The 25,007-nt window shown below is 36.5% G+C and overlaps 1 protein-coding gene across 5 annotated transcripts in view; it reads left to right on the forward strand.

Moving 5' to 3' along the window:
* OSBPL1A (oxysterol binding protein like 1A) overlaps nt 1-25,007 on the forward strand; it is a 223,953-nt gene that overhangs the window by 71,277 nt on the left and 127,669 nt on the right. For all 5 annotated transcript variants that reach the window (XM_045886910.3, XM_045886911.3, XM_064577797.1 and 2 more), the window contains 7 exons: nt 1,908-1,969; nt 2,072-2,116; nt 3,323-3,396; nt 3,507-3,570; nt 13,266-13,364; nt 14,525-14,647; nt 16,429-16,510. In XM_045886910.3, coding sequence (XP_045742866.2) covers nt 1,908-1,969; nt 2,072-2,116; nt 3,323-3,396; nt 3,507-3,570; nt 13,266-13,364; nt 14,525-14,647; nt 16,429-16,510 — 549 coding nt within the window. The remainder of the gene's footprint in view (nt 1-1,907; nt 1,970-2,071; nt 2,117-3,322; nt 3,397-3,506; nt 3,571-13,265; nt 13,365-14,524; nt 14,648-16,428; nt 16,511-25,007) is intronic.

The following is a 25,007-nucleotide window of genomic DNA, read 5'->3' on the forward strand; positions in this document are numbered from 1 at the left end:
AAAAAAAAAAGAAGAAGGTAGCGGGAGGGGAAGAATGAAGCGGGGGAAATCGGGAGGGGTAGACGAACCATGAGAGACGATGGACTCTGAAAAACAAACTGAGGGTTCTAGAGGGGAGGGGGGTGGGAGGATGGGTTAGCCTGGTGGTGGGTATTTAGGAGGGCACATTCTGCATGGAGCACTGGGTGTTATGCACAAACAATGAATCATGGAACACTTCATCTAAAACTAATGATGTAATGTAGGGGATTAACGTAAGAATAATAAAAAGAACCAGATGCCTAAGTAATTGAGCCACCCAGGTGCGCCTCTGCCATGTAATTTTTATTGATTTACTATCTTTTTCTCTTTTTCCATGCTAACCTGCCCCCCCGCCCCGATTTTTTCTGTCATGTTCACTGCTGAATCCCCAGTGCCTAAAATATTAGTTGGTGCATAGTAGATCCTCATTAGGAGAAATTCATGCAAAAAGCTGCCTAACACCACAGCTAGTGTTTGGTATTTATAAAAAGGTTATTTGATCAGCTATCAAAAAGAATGAAGTCTTGCCATTTGCAACATCATGAATGGAACTAGAATGTATTATGCTAAATGAAATAAGTCAGAAAGACAAATACGATTTCACTCATGTGGCATTTAAGAAACAAAACAGATGAACATAGGGGAAAGGAAGGAAAAATAGATAAAAACATAGGGAGGTAAACTATAAGAGACTCAACTATAGAGAACAAACAGGGTTGCTGGAGGGGAGGTTGACAGGTAAATGGGCTAAATGGGTGATGGGCATTAAGGAGGGCACTTGTGATGAGCACTGGGTGTTGTATGTATGTATTGAATCACTAAATTCTCCTAAAACCAATACTACACTATATGTTAACTAACTTGAATTTAAATTTACAAAAAAAATAAGTTTATTTGATAGAATATATTACCTTAAACCGAGTTCCAGTTAGGTATGTTACTTTGAAAGTGCCATTTTCTACTCCCAGGTTAGGAGATTACTTTTTTTTTTTTTTTGGCTAGCTTGCTTCATATAGTGGCCTGCTCACTTCAGAACTCAAAAAAGTAACTTTAACAAATTCTGTTCTTGTTCGGCAAAACATCGAGTGCTCGCATGTATAACGTTGCAAAAGTGCCCATAATGCCTTACTGGTTTCATTCTCCATTATCCCTTTTTTCTTTTGTCCTCAATTGTGGACCCTCACGCTCTTAGCTTGTGAGCTTTCTCTGCTACCTGTTCTCTGGTGAAGCAGCTTAAGAGTGGCTATGGTAGGCCAAGTAATGGCCCCCTTAAAGATGTGAGTAGTTAAGTGTCTTGAGATAGGGAGATAATCCTGAGCTATCCAGGTGGGCCCCATGCAATCACAGTTGTCCTTACTGGGAGGATGGCAGCCACGGTTGCAGTGATGTGCTTTGAAGATGGGACCACAAATCAACAGGTGGCTTCCAGAAACTAGATAGGGGCAAGGAAATAGATTGTCCCCTAGAGCCTCCAGAACTGGTGAGACCCCATCTACACCTTGATTTTGGCTCCAGTGAAACTGATTTTGGACTTCTGAGCTCCCCAACTATAGAAGAATTCGTTTGTACTGTTTGAAGCCACTGAGTTTATGGTACTTTGCTATAGCAGCAATGGGAAGCTAATGCAATGATTCTAAAATAAGACGACCTGAAGGATCCCAGAACCTCTACAGAGTGTTCTGAAGTTAATCTTGCTTGCTGGCTTAATAGTTAGCTACCAAAATGGGGGCCAGGAAGAGTTGAGATGGCAGCTTCAGGTGGGTAGCTTGGGAGGAGAAGAAAAAGCTGCGGTTGTTGGAATAATTAAACAATATTATGTGCTGTAGTAGCATCTGTTTTATATACAATTAAGCTCTTGACTTCTTTCTTTCCTTGTTTTTACACAGATCAGAAACCCCTTGACCTTGCCCAGGGTGCTGAAATGAAACACATTCTTATCGGTAATAAGGTATGTAGTAACGGACTACTTGCATATGATCCTTTTTAGAAAAAGATTTTGAATTCTTGAAATATATAGATGGCATTTTTTATGAAAACATTTTTTTAACAGGTTGTCTACAAAGTGTTGAAACGATATGAAGGCCCTCTCTGGAAGGTAGGCTGGGATATTTTATTTATAAAACTGGAAAGAATTCTCAGGTGCTCCATTTTTGTTAAAATAATAATTTAAAGGGTGCCTGGTGGCTCAGTCAGTTGGGCGTCTGCCTTAGGCTTGGATCATGGTCCTGGGGTCCTGGGATCAAGTCCGGCATCAGGCTCCCTGCTCAGCAGGAATCTGCTTCTCCATCTGCCCCTCCCCCTGCTTGTGCTCTCGCTCTCATGCTCACTCTCATATAAAAATTTTTAAAAATTTAAAAATTATTTCTGACTTAATCTTTCTTGGATCTGACAACATTAACCATTTTCTGTAGTGCTGGAATTCATTAGGCTTCCATTTATTGTAGCAATTGCTGTCCTTTGTGTTGATGGTCTGACACTTTTAGGTGACAAGCTTATACAGAACAGAGTGGGAGAACATATTTTTTTCCTTAATCAGAGAATTACAATGTTTTTTGTTATGAATATTGAAGTAGGGAGGACTTATTAGGAAATTTAATACTTGAATTGTCACAGAGCACACATATAAAATCTGGTTCTAAAAATTCACATTGGAGTTGTTTTCTAGAATTATTTTAGAGCATGCATTTTCTTTTGCACTTGCAAGCACTCCCTCTATATATTTATGCACAAGTATGTTTATATTGTATAAAATCAGAATACTCTTTATTTAGTGTTTCATTCCAGACTTTGAAGTCCACAATTGAAAATCTTCCCATAATACCCCTGAACAATATTGTCAGAACTATAAGCAGTGTTCATTGTTGGTCTTATTGGTATGGCATTTCTTCTATTCCTGTCCCTCTGTAGTGATAAAACGTTTTCATTACTGCACTGAGTACCTTAGTTCATGTTTGATACTTTTTAAAAATTTTTTTAAACTTTTTAAAAGATTTTATTTATTTGATAGAGCACAAGTAGGGGGGAGCAACAAGCAGAGAGAGAGGGAGAAGCAGGCTCCCCGCTGAGCAAGGAGCCCAATGCAGGGCTTGATCCCAGGACCCTGAGATCATGACCTGAGCCAAAGGCAGACTCTTAACCAACTGAGCCACCCAGGAGCCCCCATATTTGATCATTTTTTAATGTTCAATAGTACTATCTAGATGAAAGACAACGATAGAACTGTCATAACGTACTTTTTATCAGTCAGGTATTTGAATCTAGATGTGTCAGCTTGGAAAATCTTTGCCAATTTTTCCCTTAGAGTTCAAGATTTTTTGGCTGGAGGTTATTCTGGGTAGTGTTAGAACATGGAGTCCTTTCATGGTATAGGAAACAGTAAGTATTATGCTGATACTTATTAAATTTCATTATCTAAATTTTGAAAGATTGAAAGTTTCACTTACCTCTCTTCCTTTTGTCTTGATAATTTAATATTTATTTTGAAGGCCTGATGCAGTCCGTAATATTTATCGCCAGGGATGCAAGCACCTAACTCAAGCAGTATGCACGGTAGGATGACACATGCATCTTTTGCTCAAACCATGAAATTAGTTTTGCAAGTGATTGACCCAAATTATTTTTATAAAGCTGCCTTGTAAAATCTTGGGGGTAGAAGGCATTTGTATGTTTTTACTTGAGAGCAAGTAAAATTGTGGAATATCTGTTTTAAAAATATAATTAATTTTTATTTCCACATGTTGTGGATGAGAGCTGAGTTACCTGAAAACATAAAGAGCCTTTGACATTTTTGTATGTGTATGTATGTATATTCACATTATGTGCATGTGTATATATACACAGATGTATGTATGTCGTACATATATCTGTGTATTTATATGTGGGTAAATAGGGATAATGAAAGTCTTTCTGGTTTTAAAATTTAAAGCCTGCATCAAAATTGGGATTCTTGGGTTTTCTAGGTTCACTGTTTATACTTTTACTAACCAGGAGAAAAAAGGAGTTTCTTCTCTTTAGAGATTAGTCTAAGACTGGAGCCTAGACGTGCTTTCTTATTTCCTACTTCCCATCCTTTAGAGTTGTCAACACGTTGCGGCAGTCCATCTGCTCTTTAGAGCATGGCACCTTCCTTCCTCAGGGCAAACACCCCCAGAAGACCAGGTGTTCCCCTTGGGGAGTCACAGATGTGGCCCATTCCCCAGCAGTACCACCTAATTACACAGCCGGCCCCTCAGTGTCCTCCCACCCTGTGCTCCTTACACAGTGGACCAGAGGGCCAGGGTCCTCTCTCACATCTTACCTGTGTCATCTTGTTTTCTCTTTCAGTGCAATCCTGGCCATTCTCTTCTGTTCCTGCCATAGACACATCTACTTAATACCAAGCTTTTTCCTCAGTTGGCCCTTTATCTCATTCTTGTCTGCCTTAAATCAAAAAACAAACAAGTTGCTCCACTTGCCCTTTTAAAATTTCTTGCTCTTTAACTTCTGTGGAATTGGTTAGCTCCTGCTGTGTTAGCCCTCACCTTGTTTCATAATTTGTGTTTCTTCTGTAAACGTCTGCTTAAAGCTTACATTTAGGAGTCACATATCAACACAAGCTACTGAGCATTCACTGTGTGATGGCTGTAAAGCACTGTTTACTTTGTAGTTTCTTGAGGTAGAAGCTTGGGTTATTGACTTGAGATCTTTTCCTAATATGAGTGCTCCAGCTGTCAGTTTCTTAGTTTTCTTCATTGTGCAGTTGCAGCTACCAGCACATTCATCTCCAGAACTCGTGATCTTCCCGAAATAAAACTCCATGCCCTTCGGTCACTAGTTCCACTCCTCTCTATTCCCAGGCCCTGGCTGTCCCCACTCTACATTCTGTTTCTAGGAATTTGACCTTGCTAGGTACCTCGGATAAGTCGAAAGATGCAATATTTGTCCTTCTGTGACTGGCTTATTTCACTTAGTATAATACCCTCAAGGTTCATCCATGTTACAGCATGGGTCACAATGTCTTTCCTTTTTGAAAAAATTTAGTTGTGGTAAAAAAGCACATAACATAAAATTTACTATTTTAACCATTTTTAAGGGTACAATTCAGTAGCTTGAACTGTATTTACTTTGTTGTGCACCAGATCTCTGGAACTTTCATCTAGCAAAAGTGGAACCGTATCCATTGAGCAACTAACTGCCTATTTCCCCAACCCCCAGTGCCTCTCAAACCATTGTTTTGACGTTTTGTTTCTAGGAGTTTGACTACTTTAGACACCTCTTGCAAGTGGAATCATACAGTATATGTCTTTTTATGACTGCCTTAGTTCACTTAGTCTGATATCCTCAAGATTCATCCATGCTGTAATATGTGACAAGATTTCTTTTTTAAGGCTAAATAATATTCCATTGTAGGTATAGACCACATTTCTTTACGCATTCGTCAGTGGGTATTTGAATTGCTTCCACCTCTTGGTGATTGTGAATAATGATGCAGTGAGCGCAGATGTACAAATATCTCTTCAAGATCCTGCTTTCAATTCTTTTGGATATAGACCTAGAAGTGGAATTGCTGAATGATGTGGTAGTTCTATTTTTAACTTTTTGAGGAATTTCCCTGCTGTTCTCTATAGCAGCTGCCCCATTTTATGTTCACACCAACAGTGTGCAAGGGTTCCAATTTCACTTTCTCCATATCCTCATCAGCACTTCTTTCCTTTTTTTTTTTTTTAATATTGAGCATCCTAATGAGTGTGAGGTGGTATCTAATTGCAGCTTGATTTGCATTTCTGTAATGACTGGTGATGTTGAGGATCTTCTCAAGTGCTTCTTGGGTATCATATATTGTTTTTTGTTTTTTGTTTTTTTAAAGATTTATTTATTTATTTATTTGAGAGAGAGAGAGAATGAGAGACAGAGAGCACGAGAGGGAAGAGGGCAGAGGGGGAAGCAGACCCCCCGCTGAGCAGGGAGCCCGACGTGAGACTCGATCCCGGGACTCCAGGATCATGACCGGAGCCGAAGGCAGTCGCTTAACCAACTGAGCCACCCAGGCGCCCCATATATTGTTTTTGGAGAAATAATCTCTTTAAGTCCTTTGCCCATTTTTTAACTGGCCTGTTTGGCTTTTTGTTGGTGTTGAGTTGTAGGAATTCTTTGTATATTCTGGATATTAACCCTTATCAGTATATGATTTGCAAATATTTTCTCCCATTCTGTGGGTTGTCTTTACACTCTGTTGATAGTGCCCTTTGATAGAAGTTTTTAATTTTGATACAGTCCAATTTATCTCTTTTTTCTTTTGTCACTTGTGCTTTTGGTGTTATGTCCAAGAAATCATTGCCAAGTCCACTGCTTTGAAGTTTTACCCTTATGTTTCCTTATGAATTTTATAGTTTAAGCTCTGATGTGTAGGAAAGATTTCTCCTGAGGCCTTTCTCTTTGGTTTGCAGATAGCTGCCTTCTTGCAGCTCTCTCATGGCTTTTCTTTGTGTGCAAGCATCCCTGGCTTCTCTACCTCTTATTAAGGATACCAGTCTTACTGAATTAGGGCCCCACTCTTGTGATCTCATTTAATCTTAATTTCCTCTTTAAAGGCCCTATTTACAAATAGTCTCATTGAGGGTTGAGGCTTCCACATATGAATTTGGGGAGGACACAGTTTAGTCCATAACAATCACTATAGTCACTCCGGCTCTCATATGGGTACTGTTTGCTTTGTATACCTTTTTCCATTCTTTTGCTTTCAGCCTATTTATGTGTGTCAATCTAAAGTCTCTTACAGAGAGCATACAGTTGTATCTGGTATTTTTTTTTTTTTAAAGATTTTATTTATTTATTTGACAGAGAGAGATACAGCGAGGAGGGAACACAAGCAGGGGGAGTGGGAGAGGGAGAAGCAGGCTTCCCACCAAGCAGGGAGCCCGATGCGGGGCTCGATCCCAGGACTCTGGGATCATGACCTGAGCCGAAGGCAGACGCTTAACGACTGAGCTACCCAGGCACCCCAGTATCTGGTATTTTTATCCAGTTTGACAACCTCTGCCTTGTGATAGGAATGTTTAATGAGGGGCGCCTGGCTGGATTATTCAGTGGAGAGTATGACTTTTGATCTAGGGGTTGTGAGTTTGAGCCCCATGTTGGGTATAGGGATTACTTAAAAGTAAAATCTTAAAGTGTTTAATGAATTTGTACTTAATATTGTTATTGATATGGTTGTATTTCTGTCTGCCATTTTGCTGTTTCTATATTCATTTTGTTCTTTGTTCTGTCTCTTCTACATAAGATACGTATGTCTCATATACAATTTCCTTTTGTTTATATTTTACTATATTTTAAAGTTACTTCTTAGTGGTTGGTCGAGGTATTATAATAGGCATCTTAATCTATGACAAACTACTACTTCCTTCCATACTTATTATGCTTTAATATAGTTCCACTTCCTACCCTTTTGTGTTATTGTTATATATATCATGACTCTACATGTTTAAAAACTCAATGATACAGTGTTATAGCTATTGCTTTATACAGTTTTATAGGTTTTAAAATATTTTTATTGAACTATAATTCACATCATATACAGTTCACCCACTTGAAATGATTCAGTGATTTTTTTGTATGGTCAGAGACTTGTGCTGACCATGTGGAGACCACAATCCATTTTAGATCCATTTCCATAATTCTACAAGGAAACTTCATACCCATTAGCAATCATACCCCATTCCTGTCAGTACCACCCCCTTCTAGCCCTAGGCAGCCATTAATATCTGTCTCTATAAATTTGCCTATTCTGGACATTTCATATAAATGGACTCATATAATATGTGGCCTTTTGTTTCTGGATTCTTTTGCTTAGCATAATGTTTTCAAGGCTCATCCATATTGTAGCAAGTTATCATTACTTCAGTCCTTTTATGGCTAAATAATAATCCATTATATGGATAGACAGTACTTATTCATTCATCAGTTAATGAATATTTGGGTTGTTTCTACTTTTTGTCTCAGTGCATATTTGGGGTCATTTCCTTGCTCTGATATAGCTCCATTCCTTCCTTTATCCTCTATCCTATTACTGTCATATACATTACACCTCAGTATGTTACAAGCTCAACCATACAATTTTATAGTTGTGTAAATCACTTTAAATTATTTGAGAAGAGAAAATATAGATTATATTAGAATTACCTATGCAATTAACTTGTCCAGTGGCCCCCCCCCCCCCCATCTTTGGTGTCACTTTCTTCTGGTCTAAAGAACTTTTTTTTTTACTCTTTTGTTAGGTATATCTAATGAATTGTCTGAGTCTTTTTTTATTTGGGGGTGTATTTTGCCTTCATTTTAGAACAATAGTTTCATAAGACAGAGAAATTTTCTTTCAGCACTTTAAATATGTCATCCCCTTACCTCTATTCTTCATTGTTTTTGATGCAAAGTCAGCTGTTAATTTTACTGTGCTTCCCCTGTATTTGATGAGTCCTTTTTCTCATTACTTTCAATATTTTCTGGTTTTGGCTGTCAATAGTTTGACTAAGATGTGTCTAGGTATAAATCTCTCTGGATTTACCGTAGTGGAGTTTATTGAACTTTTTGAATATGTAATATTTTCATTGAACTTGGGAAATTTTCACCCATTATTTCTTTAAATATTTTTTTTCAGCTTTTTTCTCTCCTTTGTGACTTTGTTGGTACACATGATAATGCCCTGCCATGATTTTTTTCTTCCCTTCGATCTCAGATTATCTTGAGTGAATTTTTCATTACAGTTCTTGTAATTTTCACATCCAGAATTTCCATTTGGTTCTTTTTCATAACTTGCATCTTTTTATTGATATTTTCTATTTGATGGGTTATTATCATTATGCTTTCTTTTAGTTCTTTACATATGATTTACTTTAGTTTTTGAACATTTTTCTGAGAGCTTTTTAAATGTCTGGCTCATTTTCCAGTTTGTTGCTTGGCTGAATATATTTAGACTTCATGTTCTGTGATGGCTTTTCCTGATTGTTGGCTACCAAGATTGCTGTTGTTTTGAGAAAGCCCTGGACTTGGAATTTTCAGGGCCCTATTCTAAATAAAGTCAGCCCCAGTATTTAAAGCTTGCCCCATCATGATGCAATTTGCCACAGAGTAAGGAGGAGGGGGGAATGGAGCAGACTCAGGCTAAAACAACATCCAGTGTTCTTACTGAGAGATTTAGTAGATTTTTCTTGAATAAATGCTTTTCAATATGTTGAATGTCTTTCATCAATTTTCAGTGTTGGGGAATGGTTGTTTTGATTGGGATTGCATTAAATATATAGATTTACTTGGGGAGGATTGTTACTTTAACCACATCAAGACCTCTAAGCTATGAACATTGTATTTCTCCTTTATTGAAATCTTCTTTAATTTCCTCTTATAACGTTTTTGTTAAATTTATGCTTATGTGTTTATTTTATTTTTTTATTTTTTATTTTTTTAAAGATTTTATTTATTTGAGAGAGAGAGAATGAGACAGAGCACATGAGAAGGGGGAGGGTCAGAGGGAGAAGCAGACTCCCCGCCGAGCAGGGAGCCCGACGCGGGACTCGATCCAGGGACTCCAGGATCATGACCTGAGCCGAAGGCAGTCGCCCAACCAACTGAGCCAGCTATATTATGGACATGAAATTTTCATTTTCTATTTTTTGCTGCTATTATATATAAATTAAAAAAAAATTTTTTTTTATTCTTATGTTAATCCCCATACATTACATCATTAGTTTTAGATGCTATTATATATAAATTTGTTTTGAGTCCTGTAGCCTTGCTAAAATCACTTAATAGTTTTGGTAGCTTTTTTGCAGATTTCTCAGGGTCTCCTACATGCACAATCATGTTGTCTGCAAAAAAAGATAGTTCTATTTCTCTACAATTCATATGCCTTTTCTTTTTTATCCTTTATTGTACTTGATAGGGCCTCCAGTACAACTTTAAATAGAATTGGTGAGAGCCAGCATTCTTGTTTTGTTTGTTGTGTTAGGTACAAAGCATTGAGCCTTTCATTATTGAGTTATTAGCTATAAATTTTTCATAGATGCCCTTAATTTGCTTTAAGAAGTTATTTTCATTTCCTAATTTACTCAGAGCCCTTACCATGAGAATCTGTTGATTTTTATTAAATACTTTTTGCATATTATTGAAATGATCATAGGGTTTTACTCATTTTAATATGGTTAATTACACTGTTAGGGTGTTAATAAACCAGTCATATTGCTGGGATAAATTTCAGTTGGTCATGATACATTATTTTAATAAATTGTTTGCTAATATTTTGTTAAGGATTTTTTGCTTCTGTGTTCCTGATGGATATTGGTTTATATTTCTCTCTTGATACATTTTGTGTGGTTTTGGAATCTGAGAAATACTGGTCTCACATAATGAATTAGAAAATATTTCTTTTCAGTTTCTTGGAAGAGTTTTTGTAGGATTAGGTTTATTTGTTTCCTAAATGCTGATATAATTCATGGGCCAGAAGGTGGGGGTTTTTTGTTATTTATGGGAAGGATAGTAATTACAAATTTGTTCAGTTGCTAAGGGCTAGTTCAAATTCCCTATTTCTTCTTGGGTTGGTGTTTGTAATTTTTACCTTTCAAAAAATTTGTCCCTTAGGTTATCAAACTTTTTGTTATAGTCCCTTATTATGTTTTTAATGTTTGTATGATAGGTAGTGTTGTGCCTTCTTTCATTTTTTTTATATTGGTAATTTGTGTCTCTTTTTTTCTTCCCTAGATTAATCTGGCTAGCAGTTTATCAATTTTATTGATCTTTTCGAAGAACTAGTTCTTGATTTTTTTTTTGAAATTTTTTTCTTTTTCTATTTTCTATTTTTGTTCTTTTTAAGAAATTTCTCTATGCTTTGGGTTTAATTTGCTTTTTTAATAGTTTCTCAAGGTCAAAGCTGATTGATTAAGGCCTATCTTCTTTACTAATACAGCCATTTAAAGCTATACTTTTACCTTTGTAACTGTTTTAGTTTCATGCTGCTAATTTTGGTATGTTTTCATTATAATGTAGTTCAAAATATTGTCTAATTTCTACTAGAAACTAATAGAAATTTCTATTAATAGAAGTTGTCTTTGAACCAATGAATACTTACAGGTGTGTTTAATTTCCAAGTAATTGGGGTTTTTATGATCTGTTTCTGATTTATAATTTAATTTCATTTTGGTCATTGAATGTATCCTATATGATTTCTGTCTTTTCAAGTGTATTGAGACTTGCTTGATGGCTCTATGTGTGGATTATCCCAGGAAACACACTTGAAGATAATGTATATTTCACTATTGTTGGGTTTAGAGTCCTATAAATATTCAGTCATGGTGGTTGATAGTGTTGTTCAGATCTGTGTTTTTGCTGATTTTTGGCTAATTATATCAGTTGCCAAGAGGGCTATCAAAATAACCAACTATGCTTGTGGAATTGTTCATTTCTCAGTTATTGAACACATACATACCAATGATGTTGTCTTCCTGAATAATTGACCCTTTTCTTATTATATGGTGGCCCTCTTTATCTCTTGTAATATATTTACTTTGGAAATCTATTTTGCCCAATATTATACAACCACTCAGGCCTTCTTATGCTTACTGTTTGCATGGTATCTCTTTTTCTCTCCATTTCCTTTTAACCTGTATATCTTTATTTTCTATCTGTGTAGATAGTATCTATTTGGGTCCCTATTAACCATTCTGAAAAATCTGCCTTTTAATTAGACTTCTTTTGAGAATATGTTCCACTTTCTTCTTCATATATCAGGTAATTTTGGATTGTATCCTTAATATTATGAATGTTAAGTCCTGGGGATTCTGGGTTCTGTTATTTTTCTCTGTTAAATGACCTGTTTTAGCAGGTCATTTTCTTGGCTGGGTTTAGGTTGTAAACTCTGTTTCTTGGGTGGCAGCTCTGGTGTGCATTTCGAAAGGTTGTATTTAAGAGACTGCTCTGAATCCTTTCTCAGCCTCAATTAGACATGTGAACAGACATAGTTTAGGGATCTCTTCTCTTTTTCCCTTGGAGGATTACCCCCACTCTTTAGTATTTCTGGATCCCTGGCTTTCCTTTATTAATTCTCAAAGACAGAAAGACTGTGGATTTTTCCATGTGTGCCCGTGCTGCTTTCGTGTCACCCTGTGGACTATATGTCCCAGTTGAAAAACCTTGGGGATGGGAGCTTATTTGCATAGTTACTTATTTCCTTTCCTCCAAGAACATGTGCATTCCCCTGAGAGTCTGTCAACTTTTGTTCACTCTCCAGTTCCTTAAGGCAGTTGCTTTTTTTTTTTTTTTAAGATTTTATTCATCCATTTTGAGAGAGCGAGCGCGTTTGAGTGTGCATGAGCAGGGGGAGGGGCAGAGGGACAGAAAGAATCCCAAGCAGACTCCATACCCACCGCAGAGCTCAATCTCACAACCCCAAGATCACAACCCAAGCTGAAATCAAGAGTCAGATACCCAAGCAGCCTCCCCACCCCCGCCCCCAGCAGTTGCTTTTTATAGTTGTTTCCTGCAAGGAGGAGGGTGGTACTCTTGTAGGGCCTTGAAGTAGAAGTCTGTCTTTTTCCATTCCTTTTTTTTTTTTTTTTAAGACTTTATTTATTAGAGTGCGAGCAAGAGAGCACAAGCAGAGGGAACAACAGAGGGAGAGGGAGAAGCAGACTCCCCACTGAGCAGGGAGCCCAATGTGGGGCTTGATCTCAGGACTCTGAAATCATGACCTGAGCCGAAGGCAGCCGCTTAACTGACTGAGCCACCCAGACACCCCTATCTTTTTCCATTCTTAAATCCCCTCACTTTCCAAACTTATATTTCAATGAGACACAATTTTTTTATCCTCTTTTCCTTTCCCCCTTCTTTATCAATCTCATATGTACTTACTCTTTTACACTCAGTTCAAATGTTTTGTACATTCAGCTCAAAAGGTTCTGGAGAATGGTATGAATAAGAAATTGGAGCTGTGGTATTTAAAAAATTTTATAGCCCAAGTGCATGCTAAGTTATTAAACATAAAAGACAAAACTAAAACTACATACCTAATGGACTATTCGTATTTACTTTGAGTAACTACAAATATGAAAGCCAGATGTTAGCTGCAATGCATGTGATATTCCCAATGCATCAATGTTCACGTGGGTAAAATTAAGCTATGTTAATACTGTTATGTGTTGTATGTACTGTTATGTGTGTGTGTGTATATATATATCCTATTTTATGTGCATGAATGATATTGTCTTACTGACTTCTTTATATCCAAGGTAAAATCCACTGATAGCTGCCTCTTCTTTATTAAATGCTTCGATGACACTATTCATGGCTTCAGGGTTCCTAAGAATAGCCTTCAACAGTCAAGACAGGTAATTTTATGGATTCATTTATCTTTCATAAAACTTAACATTTAAAAACAAAAAATATAAGATCAATTCAGTATTAACATCTAAAATCTTGTTGGCTGGGCCTTTTTAATGGGGGCAATTATATGAAGCTTGAAATTTGGCTTATGAATTAATTTCTTTATCAACATGTACCTGCAGATATTTTCTGTTCATAATTATCTTTATTATTTTGATTTTGTGAATCATTTTTGGAAAAAATTCTGAATGATTATGTAGTCTGCCTCTTCATTTATAGGTACAGAAACTGAAGCAAGATTGAAGTGCTCTCTCAAGGTCACACAGCTTACAAGTGACAAAACCTGGCTTCAGCTTAGGTGTTCTGATTTATTACAGTATAACCTCAGTCTTCCTTTGTGGTAAATTGAAAAACAGCAGCAAGGAAGAAAATTGGGGTTGATGTGACAGAAATTCACAGTGCAGTTATTTAATGGAGACTCCATATTCCTTTAGATCAAAGGAGTATTTATAGACCTGTCTTGTTTTTTCGTAAATTATGTAAGGGGTTAAAAGAATCTATTTTTCAAAGTGGTTAACTTTCGCCCTGCAAAGAACCCTAAACGATCTAAACTTCTGATGCTCTGACCGTATCATAAAGGGGTAAAATTTGACCTTGAGTAATGCTGTAAAAAATAAGGAGGAAGTAACACAGATATTTTTAGGGCAAATATTCTTTTTGTGAAATCACTGATATTTTAAAAACATTAGTAAAAGCTAAAGCATCAAGGCAATTTTTGGCTTTCTTATAACTTGATTACAAGTTAGTAAAATAGTATTTCTGGATATATTAGTATATAATAGCATATCCAACAGTATTGAGAATCTATAATCTTAAGTGAAAAAATTTCCACCCATTACTCAGCTTTTATAATGTATGTTTTAATATTATTGAATATGTAAACTTATAGATGATATTTTTTTTAAAGTATTAGGAAATTTTTTTATCCAGAAATGTCATGGACCTGCATCATTCTTTTGTTGTTGGGTTGGTTTGGGTTTCTTTTGTTTTTCTGAGCCTTTAATATTTTCTCCATGTAAATTTTATGCTTTCTAAATTGTTGCCGTATTATCTCTTTTGAGTAAAAATGCATTTTACTTTTATTTAAATTCTTGGATTATTTCAGGACTGGCTGGAAGCAATAGAAGATCATTCTGCTTATAGCACTCACTACTGTTCCCAGGACCAGCTGACTGATGACGAAGAGGAAGATGCAATTTCAGCTGTAGACTTGAAGGAATCCTTAGAGGTATGTAGAAAAACCAAACCTGACTTTTATAGCTAACTCTGTCACCAAGAATTTTTTTTTTTAACGTGAGGTTTTGAAATTAAGAAATTTGACAGCAGTGGAGATAATATTGCTCTTTATCCAGTACTATTTTATGCTATTTATAGTTTCTGTTATGATACTATCAAATGTCTCTGTAGATAATGCTGTAAAGATACTAACCTGTGCCCATATGTATCTTTTTTGGTTAAAATTTTTCCATTGCTGTGATCAGATTGTCATTCTGTTTGAAAACTGCCAGTAGGGGGAGCATGCAGAGCTTGACTTGCTGCCCTTTATGACTTCACTGCATATTTCAGAGTTTAAATAATGCAACCATAGTGATACCTTTCCTGGCTGGTAGTTTCATTTAAAACCACTTGTAATCTGTAACTTCATTGATTAGAGGTAAGATAAAGCATCAGTAATAAAAGGATAGGCCTGTATCTGAAGTGATGTCAGTGTCTTAGCCATAGAGAAATAGCAGCATGTGTTATTGAAATGAATTTATGAGGATAAATATTACTCTACCTACAACAATGTGATTTTAATATTAACAAACTCAAGGTTCTCAGAATAAACATTTTTCATTGCCATAACCAACTGACTTTACAATGATAATTTTCTTTTTTATTCTTCCTATCTCTTGAAAGAGAAACTAAATAAAACTAACATCAAAATTACATTGTTAATATAATCAATGTGTTTACCTGACTTTTCATTTTGGATTTCTAAATCTTGACTAAGATGGGGTGGAACTTGTGTCATAAAACTCTGTGTTTTGCTTTTAGGGATCTAAAAATGTAGAAGTTTCAAAATGCAAGAAGAATGTTTCCTATAACTGACTTAATCTTATTTTTATAAACTTTGACTTACTAAGAAAATGTCCTTAGATGGCTGAACAAAAATCAGCTGTGGTTTCTAAATATTACTATCTAGATTTTTTTTTTTAACAAAAACAGTTTTTAAACCTTTTTTTTAAGATTTTATTTATTTAACAGAGAAAGACACAGCGAGAGAGGAAACACAAGCAGGGGGAGTGGGAGAGGGAGAAGCAGGCTTCCCCCTGAGCAAGGAGCCCTATGAGGGGCTCGATCCCAGAATCCTGGGATCATGACCCGAGCTGAAGGCAGACGCTTAACGACTGAGCCACCCAGGTGCCCCGACAAAAACAATTTTTTTTTTTTTTAAGATTTTATTTATTTTTATTGGAGAGAGAGAGAATGAGAGGGAGTACATGAGAGGGGGGAGGGTCAGAGGGAGAAGCAGACTCCCCGCTGAGCAGGGAGCCCGAAGCGGGACTCCAGGATCATGACCTGAGCCGAAGGCAGCCGCTTAACCAACTGAGCCACCCAGGTGCCCCGACAAAAACAATTTTTAAAGTATATTCTTAAGGAATGCATTTTATAATTCCTCGATGAATTTAATCAAATCTACAAAAAGGATTAATCGGGAGAAATCTAACTCATATGTATATGGTATAATGAGTTTTTGGAAACAGTGCAATTGTATATTGTCTACATGACAAATGTTGAATGTATTTAAAATTTAGAAAGATTTATTTTTTAAACCTGTATGTGATTAAATGCAATATTCAATTTCTAAGGAAATTTTTATCTTTTTCTCTCTCAAGAATATATCTTAATTATTGTAGTATATCAACATGTGAACTAAAAGTTTTGACAGAAACAGTAAAGTATATGTACTATAAAAATACTTTATTAATAAAGTTTTAATTTTGCTTTTTGTTTTTGTTTTCCCAGAAAGCACAAACATGCCAACAGAAACTAGATAGGGAAATTTCCACCTTTCTGAAAATGATAAAGGAGTGTGACATGGCTAAAGGTAAAAAAAAAAAAAAAAAAAAAAGTTGGGGGGCAAACTACCAAATAACACCCACTGTTTAACACAACCCATTATCCTAGATGTTGATCCTTTGTAGTTTTGTTTGCTATACATGTTAGATAATTTTCGGTTTTGAATTCAAAGTTATGTTTGATAAGACTATTTTGAAATTTTTAAAAAGCGACTTAAAATTTCTACTGGAAGGGGCTTGGTTTGTAGATTAATATTTTAAGAAAAAAAGAAAAAGTTAACATTTTGGGGCTGTAAATTCATTTTGGCTATGTAATGAGACTCCTAATTATGTATTCCAGAAGACTTGAATTTTATTTTTATTTTTTTTAAAGATTTGATTTGAGAGAGAGAGTGAGAGAACAGGAGGGGGGCAGGGTCCGAGGGAGAAGCACACTCGCTGCTCGGCAGGGAGCCCAATGCTGGACTCGATCCTGGGACTCCAGGATCATGACCTGAGCTGAAGGCAGTCGCTTAACCAACTGAGCCACCCAGGTGCCCCACAGAAGACTTGAATTTTAAACGGTCTTGTGTTTGAATCCTTGCTCTGCCACTTACCAGCTGTTACTTTGAACAGTACATTTAACTTCTCTGAGCCTCAGTTTCCCCATCTGTAAATGAAGGGGTTGGTTGTTCTCAGGTCTTAGCCTTTTATGATTCTATGAATGTCTATGTGACCATGACTGTCTAATGGTTAATCTACCTTTCAGTAGTAACTTTTTATGTCTTCAGTCTCCACTGGTTATGAATCATCAAGAGTTGACTATAAATATTCCAAAAGTCAAAATAACATACAATACAAAATCAAAAATCCAATTTAAAAAATTACATATCGAGGAAAAAAAAGTATTACTTTTTTTTTTTTTTTTAAGATTTTATTTATTTATTTGACAGAGCACAAGTAGGCAGAGCGGCAGGCAGAGAGAGAGGGAGAAGCAGGCTTCCCGCTGAGCAGGGAGCCCAATGTGGGGCTCGATCCCAGGACTCTGGGATCATGACCTGAGCGGAAGGCAGACGCTTAACTGACTGAGCCACCCAGACACCCCAAAAAAGTATTACTTTGTAAACTAAAAACTGTGTTTCTTAGACTTTAGACTCCTCCCTATTGCTTTAGATTTCAGCTATGATGGGTTTATAAATAACTTCACTGAAATTTAATTGATTCAGTTGTCTGAGTTAACAGTTTTAATCACGAACTAGTTTCCCTCTATGGACTTCTCAGTTTAGTTTATATATGCCCAGGGAATGCAAAGAAATGCTAATATTAGAATAAACTGAACACAGATATTTTATATCTATCCAAATGGACCTCAGGCATCTCTTTACGTCAGTTCCATAAACATTTCTTTGTATTAACAATGATAGATTTAAGAAGGACAGCAATTAAGTCATTTTTATTATTGTGGGCTGGAATATTATATTACTTAGCACTCTTCATCCTCAATGGACTTTTTAAGTAAGAACAGCTTCATTAGATACAATTCACAGTCTAAAATGTACCCATGTGGAGTACCCTTTAGTGGTTTTTAATATATTTACAGTTATGCAACTGTGACCATCAATGAGCTTTTAAAACACCATTTTCAAGAAACATCAAAAGTAAGAAGAGATACTAATGATGTTTAAAAGATGTAGGCAATGTCCAGAGTTAGATGAAATATAAGGATTAATTCCTTTAACATGGACCAAAGAAAGAAATGACATCAGAACTACAACAAAATTAAGTAGTTTTTTTTTAAACTTTGAGATCTCTTGGTTCAGATTATCTGTATGACCTGTCACTCATAACGATGATATGCATCATTTGCATTTTTGGAGATATGCATAATATTCAATATTACAAAAGAGATACTTCAGACAGTGCCATCTGGAAAACTTTGAGATGTCTGACAACGTTATTTCATATATCTAAAATGAAATTCAATAGATTTATACACAAACAATTGTAAACATTTTCTGTAAGATGGGTGTAGATAGATAAATCTGCATATTATGTAAATAGTAAATGGGGTTAAGATGATTTCATGAATGGAATTAGAGTTGAAGATAACTACCTTACCTTAATGCCAAGGGATTGTGCAGAGTAATCTTGCACCATGTGTTTTATTGCTGATAGATAGTAGCTGATAAATACACATCCTGCTCCAAACTGTCTACATAGTTTGCCAATAACTTCTCAAAATGAAGAACTAAAATGTTTGTGGACAGAATCCAGACCTTGTGGTTGTGATTGTTGGTTGTCTTATGTTTTAATACAAAATTACATGAACTTTTAAATGCTACTTCCTTACATCTTACTCCGGGTTCTGCCGTACTAGTTCTGCTCTGTGTCCTGTCAAATTCAGGTCCCTGCCGCAGGCTCCCCTGTGGGCATCTTGCCTTCTGGGACCCCATGCATTCCATCCTTAAAGGGAATCCAAAGCCTTTTAGGAACTCCTACAACTCAGCTTCTGTGAAAATACGGCATTATTGCTGCCAGATTAATTTTAGAATAGTACTTTTTTTATCATAAAATTTTTTTCCCATTGGAAAAAAAAATGTTTCATGGGTCTTTGAAACTATAGAATAAAATACAATCCTTTTTTTTTTTTTTTACAAGATTTTATTTATTTGACAGAGACACAGCAAGAGAGGGAACACAAGCAGAGGGAGTGGGAGAGGGAGAAGCAGGCTTCCCACTGAGTGAGCAGGGAGCCCAATGCGGGGCTCGATCCCAGGACCCTGGGATCACGACCTGAGCCAAAGGCAGACAGACGCTTAACGACTGAGCCACCCAAATGCCCCTAAAATACTAACTCTTTATCATGGCATTTAAGAACTATCAGAGCCCAATCACAAAAGCGTTTTTCAGTTTATTTACAATTACAGATCTTCCTCAATAATGGGGTTATGTCCTGAGAAAGCCCATTGTAAACTGAAAATCTTGTAAGTCAAAAATGCATTTAGTATACCTGACCTACTGAACATCATAACTTAGCCTAGCATACCTTAAAAACGCTCAGTACACTTTCGTTAGCCAGCAGTTGGGCAAAATCATCTGATACAAAGCCTGTTTTTTTAAGATTTTCTTTAGAGAGAGAGTGTTACAAGCATGTAAGTGTTGGGGGAGGAGCAGAGTGGGAGGGAGAGGGAAAGGGAGAGAATCCCAAGCAGATTCCATGCTGAGCACAGAGCTGGATATGGGGCTTGATCCCATGACCCTGAGATAAAGACCTGAGGCGAAACCAAGAGTCCGACGCTTAACTGAGCCACCCAGGCACCCCCAAAGCCTGTTTTATATTAAAGTGTTAAATGCCATGTAATTTATCAACTCCTGTACTGAAAGTGAAAACAGAATGGATATCTGAATACAGAACGGTTGTAAGTGTATCAGTGGTTTATTTTGGTGATGATGTGGCTGACTGGGAGCTGTGGTCCCTGCCGCTGCCCCACATCACAAGAAATTACACTGCATATTGCTAACCCAGACAAAGATCAAAATTCAGAATTTGAAGTATGGTTTCTACCATACCATGTATACCATGTGTTTTGCATTCATAGCATCATTGAGTCAAAAAATCCTAAGTCAAACCACTCTAAGTCAGGGACCATCTATATTCATTGTATGTTTTGGTCCAAAATGTCCTCTCTTGAAATAGTACTTTATTTCCTTAAGCCTAATTTCTGTCTGGATGAATGCCAAAATTTATGTATCTGGCATTGGCAACATATCCTTCAAGATTCAGTGAATGCAGTGCTAAAACCTCTACTATTTTATCTTTATCAAGAACATGATTATGAAAACAAAGAAAATCACCCAAACTAATAAAACTATTTGAAGATTTCCTGAAGGCTAGTAGTCTCTTCTTCCATAAAACCCTAAACTTACCCATCTGTACTAAACAGTTTTTAACTATTATGAATAATGTACACTTAAATTTGATCACATCGCTTTATTACCATAGGATTCTTGGAAGTGGAATTAGTGGATGAAAGCATATTAACATTTGTGTGCCTATTGATACATTGCTAAATTACTTTCTAAAAAAGATGTACTTTATATGCCATAATGCATACAGTTTATTGCATGTTACTAAATGTAGATAGTGAATTCCGGGTTAAAGAAATTAGAATGATTTCAGTTATTTAAAAGAAAAAATATCTTAAAGGAAAAGCACTTTTGTTCAACCTACTTAAAACTCTGCTCAAAAATCTCAGCTTTGAGTAAACACACTTCCCGCCTCCTACACTATTGTCACTGAGGCCCAAACCATCATCGTCTTTCACACAGTGTTGAAACAGTCTCCTCACTGGCCCCTCAGATTCTACCCTTGACCCTCCAGTCCCTGCCCAAGGGACCCTGCTAAAACAGTGTGTAATGTTCTTTGCTCAAAACATCACGTAGATTCTGGGTTATCTCACTAAGAAAAACAAAGTCCTTCTAATGACCCACAGACTCTTCCAGTCCTATGTGGCCTCTCTCTTCTCATCTCCTAGTTACCCCTGATTGCTTGTCTTCCAGCCTCACTGGCCTTCTGGCTGCCCCTCGGAGAGGCTGGGCATACTCCTGCTCAGCTTGGGCTGTGCTGGCCCTCTGCCTGGAAGTCTTCTCTCCAGGATACTCAGGTCCTCACCTGCCCAGGTCTTGACTCAAACAGAACCTGGCTACAGACTACAGACTGCATTACTGGGGCTTCCTTGCCCTCAGACTTCTCATTGGACTCAGCAAAAGGGAGACCCTATCAGGGGATTGGTGGAGGGGGTGAGAGCAGTCAGGCATTTTCCACCCTCCCGACAGCTGGGCTGCACGGGCTGTAATAGACCCTGGCTGAAGAGCCCGCACCTGTGACTCCAGCTCCTTCTGGCCTTAGCAACACTGTCCTTTCTTTTTGCCTCTCCATTCCACAGTGGCAACTGTCCTGCATGCCAGTCTATTAGTTCACTTACCCTCCCCTTTGGGTGTCATCTTTTTTAAAGACGTTTTCAGGTGCCCTTTCAGTTTGCCAGCCATTTCCTGTCAGGACCCTTACTGATATGTCATCCTGTCCGAACTTGCAACTCCCCTCAACACTTGTTATTCCCCTACCTTGCTTTTTTCCTCTGTCACTTATCAAACTTGCTATATATATATTGTAGTTGATAGTCTGCCTCTCCTATTAGAATATAAACTCCACCAAGGCAGGAATTTCTGTTTTATTTGCCGATTGTCTTCAGCACCTTAACAGTGCATGCTACCTGTAGGCACTTGACATACATACAGTTGATCCTTGAACAACACGGGTTTGAACTGCATAGGTCCACTTATATATGGCTTTTTTTTTTTTTTTAAATACAGCACGGTACTGTGAATGTAATTTCTGTTTTTTATGATTTTCTTAACACTTTTTCTCTAGGGTATTTGTTATTGTAAGGCTTCCAGTCAACAGTAGGTGCTTAGTAGTTAAGTTTCAGGGGAGTCAAAGATTATATATGGATTTTCAACTGCAAGGGGGTCAGTGCCCAACTCCCATGTTGTTCATGGGTCAACTTTATATGTTTTGAGTGAATGAAATGAATGACTTATTTATCTACCTTGTAAATTTATAACTCACTTCTTTTGAACTCAGAAATAAGTACTAAATTTGTTTTGTCAAGTTAGTATATAGGTTGTACAAGTCAGCACTGAACCTGCCATGGGGCAACCATGCAGTCAGTGGTAGATATAGACAGAGCCTCTCGCCTTTCTGGAGTTCCCCTTGATCACAGTTCTGATATGATCTTCTCAGGACTAATGGTTTCTATACTATCTGAAAATAATAATTATAGGGGGCGCCTGGGTGGCTCAGTTGGTTAAGCATCTGCCTTCGGCTCAGGTCATGATCCCAGGGTCCTGGGATCGAGCCCCATATCGGGCTACCTGCTCAGCAGGATGCCTGCTTCTCCCTCTCCCACTCCCCCTGCTTGTGTTCCCTCTCTCGCTGTGTCTCTCTCTGTCAAATAAATAAAAAATCTTAAAAAAATAATAAAATTCTTTGTTAAAAAAAGAAAATAATAATTATATTTCAGGTATGTTTACTTTATTGCACATTATATTTAGCAATAAAAGTATTGTTCTTCAAGATCTAACTCAAATCTCTATCTGTTCTCAGACTCTATTCTGTTACTCCATCCCATAATGGTTATTCCTTTCTCTGAATAGTTAACTTTTTTTTTTTTTAAAGATTTTATTTATTTATTTGAGAGAGAGAGAATGAGAGACAGAGAGCATGAGAGGGAGGAGAGTCAGAGGGAGAAGCAGACTCCCTGCCGAGCAGGGAGCCCGATGCGGGACTCAATCCTGGGACTCCAGGATCATGACCTGAGCCGAAGGCAGTCGCTTAACCAACTGAGCCACCCAGGCGCCCTGAATAGTTAACATTTTTTAAGTGCATAATTTGTTTGCTGTCTACGTCTTATAGTATCCTTGATACCTTTTTTCATTTAACTCATGCTATAACTCATTTAACACATGCAGTTTTGAACTTTGTTTTATATTCTCCATTGCAGCTACTGCAGATTCTATATAGACAATGATTTAGTAGTACTTGTTTAGTGGGTGATTGTGTTCACACCAGTCATCTTAATTTGAACAACAACAAAAATTTATATTCTATAGGGTTCTCTGTTTTTTTCGAATTACAGTTTTATGTAAAAGTTCTTAGAAGATCAGTTGATTTTTTTTTTCCAGTTGATTTTTATATGCAGATATCTTTTTCTCCTTTTCTGAGCCAAGTACGGATTTTCTTGAGGCATTTATATAATTTCAATTAGGTGTGAAAGTCCATTTTTAAAATGCCTCTTTGCATGCAGGTTAGATCATGTCTCTTATATACATAATCAGATGCATTGCTGTTTTTTCTTCAAAAAAAATATTTAAGGCTTCATGAAGAGGATGGCATTTGAACTTGGCCTTGAATAAAAGTTTAAGTGGAGAAACTTCTGAATATGAATAATTATTATATCCAGTATTCGGGCAAGAGGAAACATCTTGAGGCAATAAAGTGAAAGAATATTTCTAGGAAAACAAATATTTCCAGGAAAATAGTCTGGCTGAAACCGATTCAGTTTAGAGTGTCTTAAATGTCAGTTTATGAGTGTGGGCTTTTTCCATATTAGAACAATGGAGGTCCTCTGTATTAGGTTTAGTTTGCTAACATAACAAATAAGTATTTCCCCAATAGTTTTAAAACATACTCAATTAAAAATTGTACAGTGTTATCATGAAAATGACAGATTGTGAGTTTTTTGTATATGTCTCTAAAGTTAAGCTTTTTGCATTAGATCTTCTAGCATCTTTCCTGAGTTCAAAAATATTTTTAGTACAAAATTAAGTGATTCTTATAATAGGCCAGATGTGTTTACATACTAGCCTTTTTACATTGTTCATTACAACTCAGTCCCTAAATACTAACTGGCTAAGATAATATTTGGGAGTGATTTCCAGTTGGTAACTTTTCTGGAAGCCTAGCGGTTTTTTCTTTTTTTATAACAATATGCAAACATCATCTACGAAGCATGCTACTATGAGCCACCTGGCCCCTGATGCGCTGCCCTGGTGCTAGAGGATCAGTTCTTATGCAGACCTCCTGTGCAAGTTAGTGTGAATTTCAAAATCTTGCTTGAACACCAGACTGTCAGAGAAATTAGGTAACTTTTGACTCTGTTTTGGACAAAAGAATTTGATACATTCTCAATAATGGATTCCTAAAAGTCCATATATATTTCTTGGAGCATTTTTTAAAAGGTTACAGGATCAGTTTTATTTAAAATCTTGAAGTTCATACAAATTCATTTTGGCATTTTAATGTTTTATGCTAATCAACAAGTATATAAAGTGTTAAATATCTAAAACATACAAAATTATAGATGATTAAGCATGATGGTATTTAATAAAAGAAACACATCCATGAATGACTGTGCTCCCATCTTACCATTTGTGCCATGAAAGTGGAAAATTACTAGATTACCCAGAGCATTTATGGAAGGCAGAGGCTGTGTCTGATTTTTTTGTACATCCCCTCACCGTACTCAATCCACAGCTCCGTGTGAGACATCTGTTGAGGTACTATTTAAGTCTTGTGGCATCTGGCATATGGTATTCTTTTTTGCTATTTAGCAACTAAAGAATAAATCTTCACAATATGTATCAAAGATTCAAAATGAAAAATAAAGTATGTAAAATCAAATTTATTTTAGGATATAGTAGTTTTCAATTGTTTGGGTGTTATTAAGAATAGCTAACTCTGAGAAACTATTCCATAAAAAGAAAAATACGATAAAATGATATTTGATATTTATATCCAGATATTAATGAAAGGTTGTTCATACCTTCATTCACTCTGACCTTTACCTTTTGTTGCCCCCTTTTGCCTTATGAGTTTTGAGAAATAATTTTTCTAAGAAAAGGACTTTTCTTTGCTAAAATCACATTCCTATAGAAATAGTGGAAAATTAAAGGAAAGAATGAAGAACAATAGTAACAATTTTATCA

Source organism: Mirounga angustirostris, unplaced genomic scaffold (assembly GCF_029215605.1).
Source record: "Mirounga angustirostris isolate CCGP_5_RB_7025 unplaced genomic scaffold, mMirAng1.0.hap1 SCAF_14, whole genome shotgun sequence".
Lineage (NCBI taxonomy): Eukaryota > Metazoa > Chordata > Mammalia > Carnivora > Phocidae > Mirounga > Mirounga angustirostris.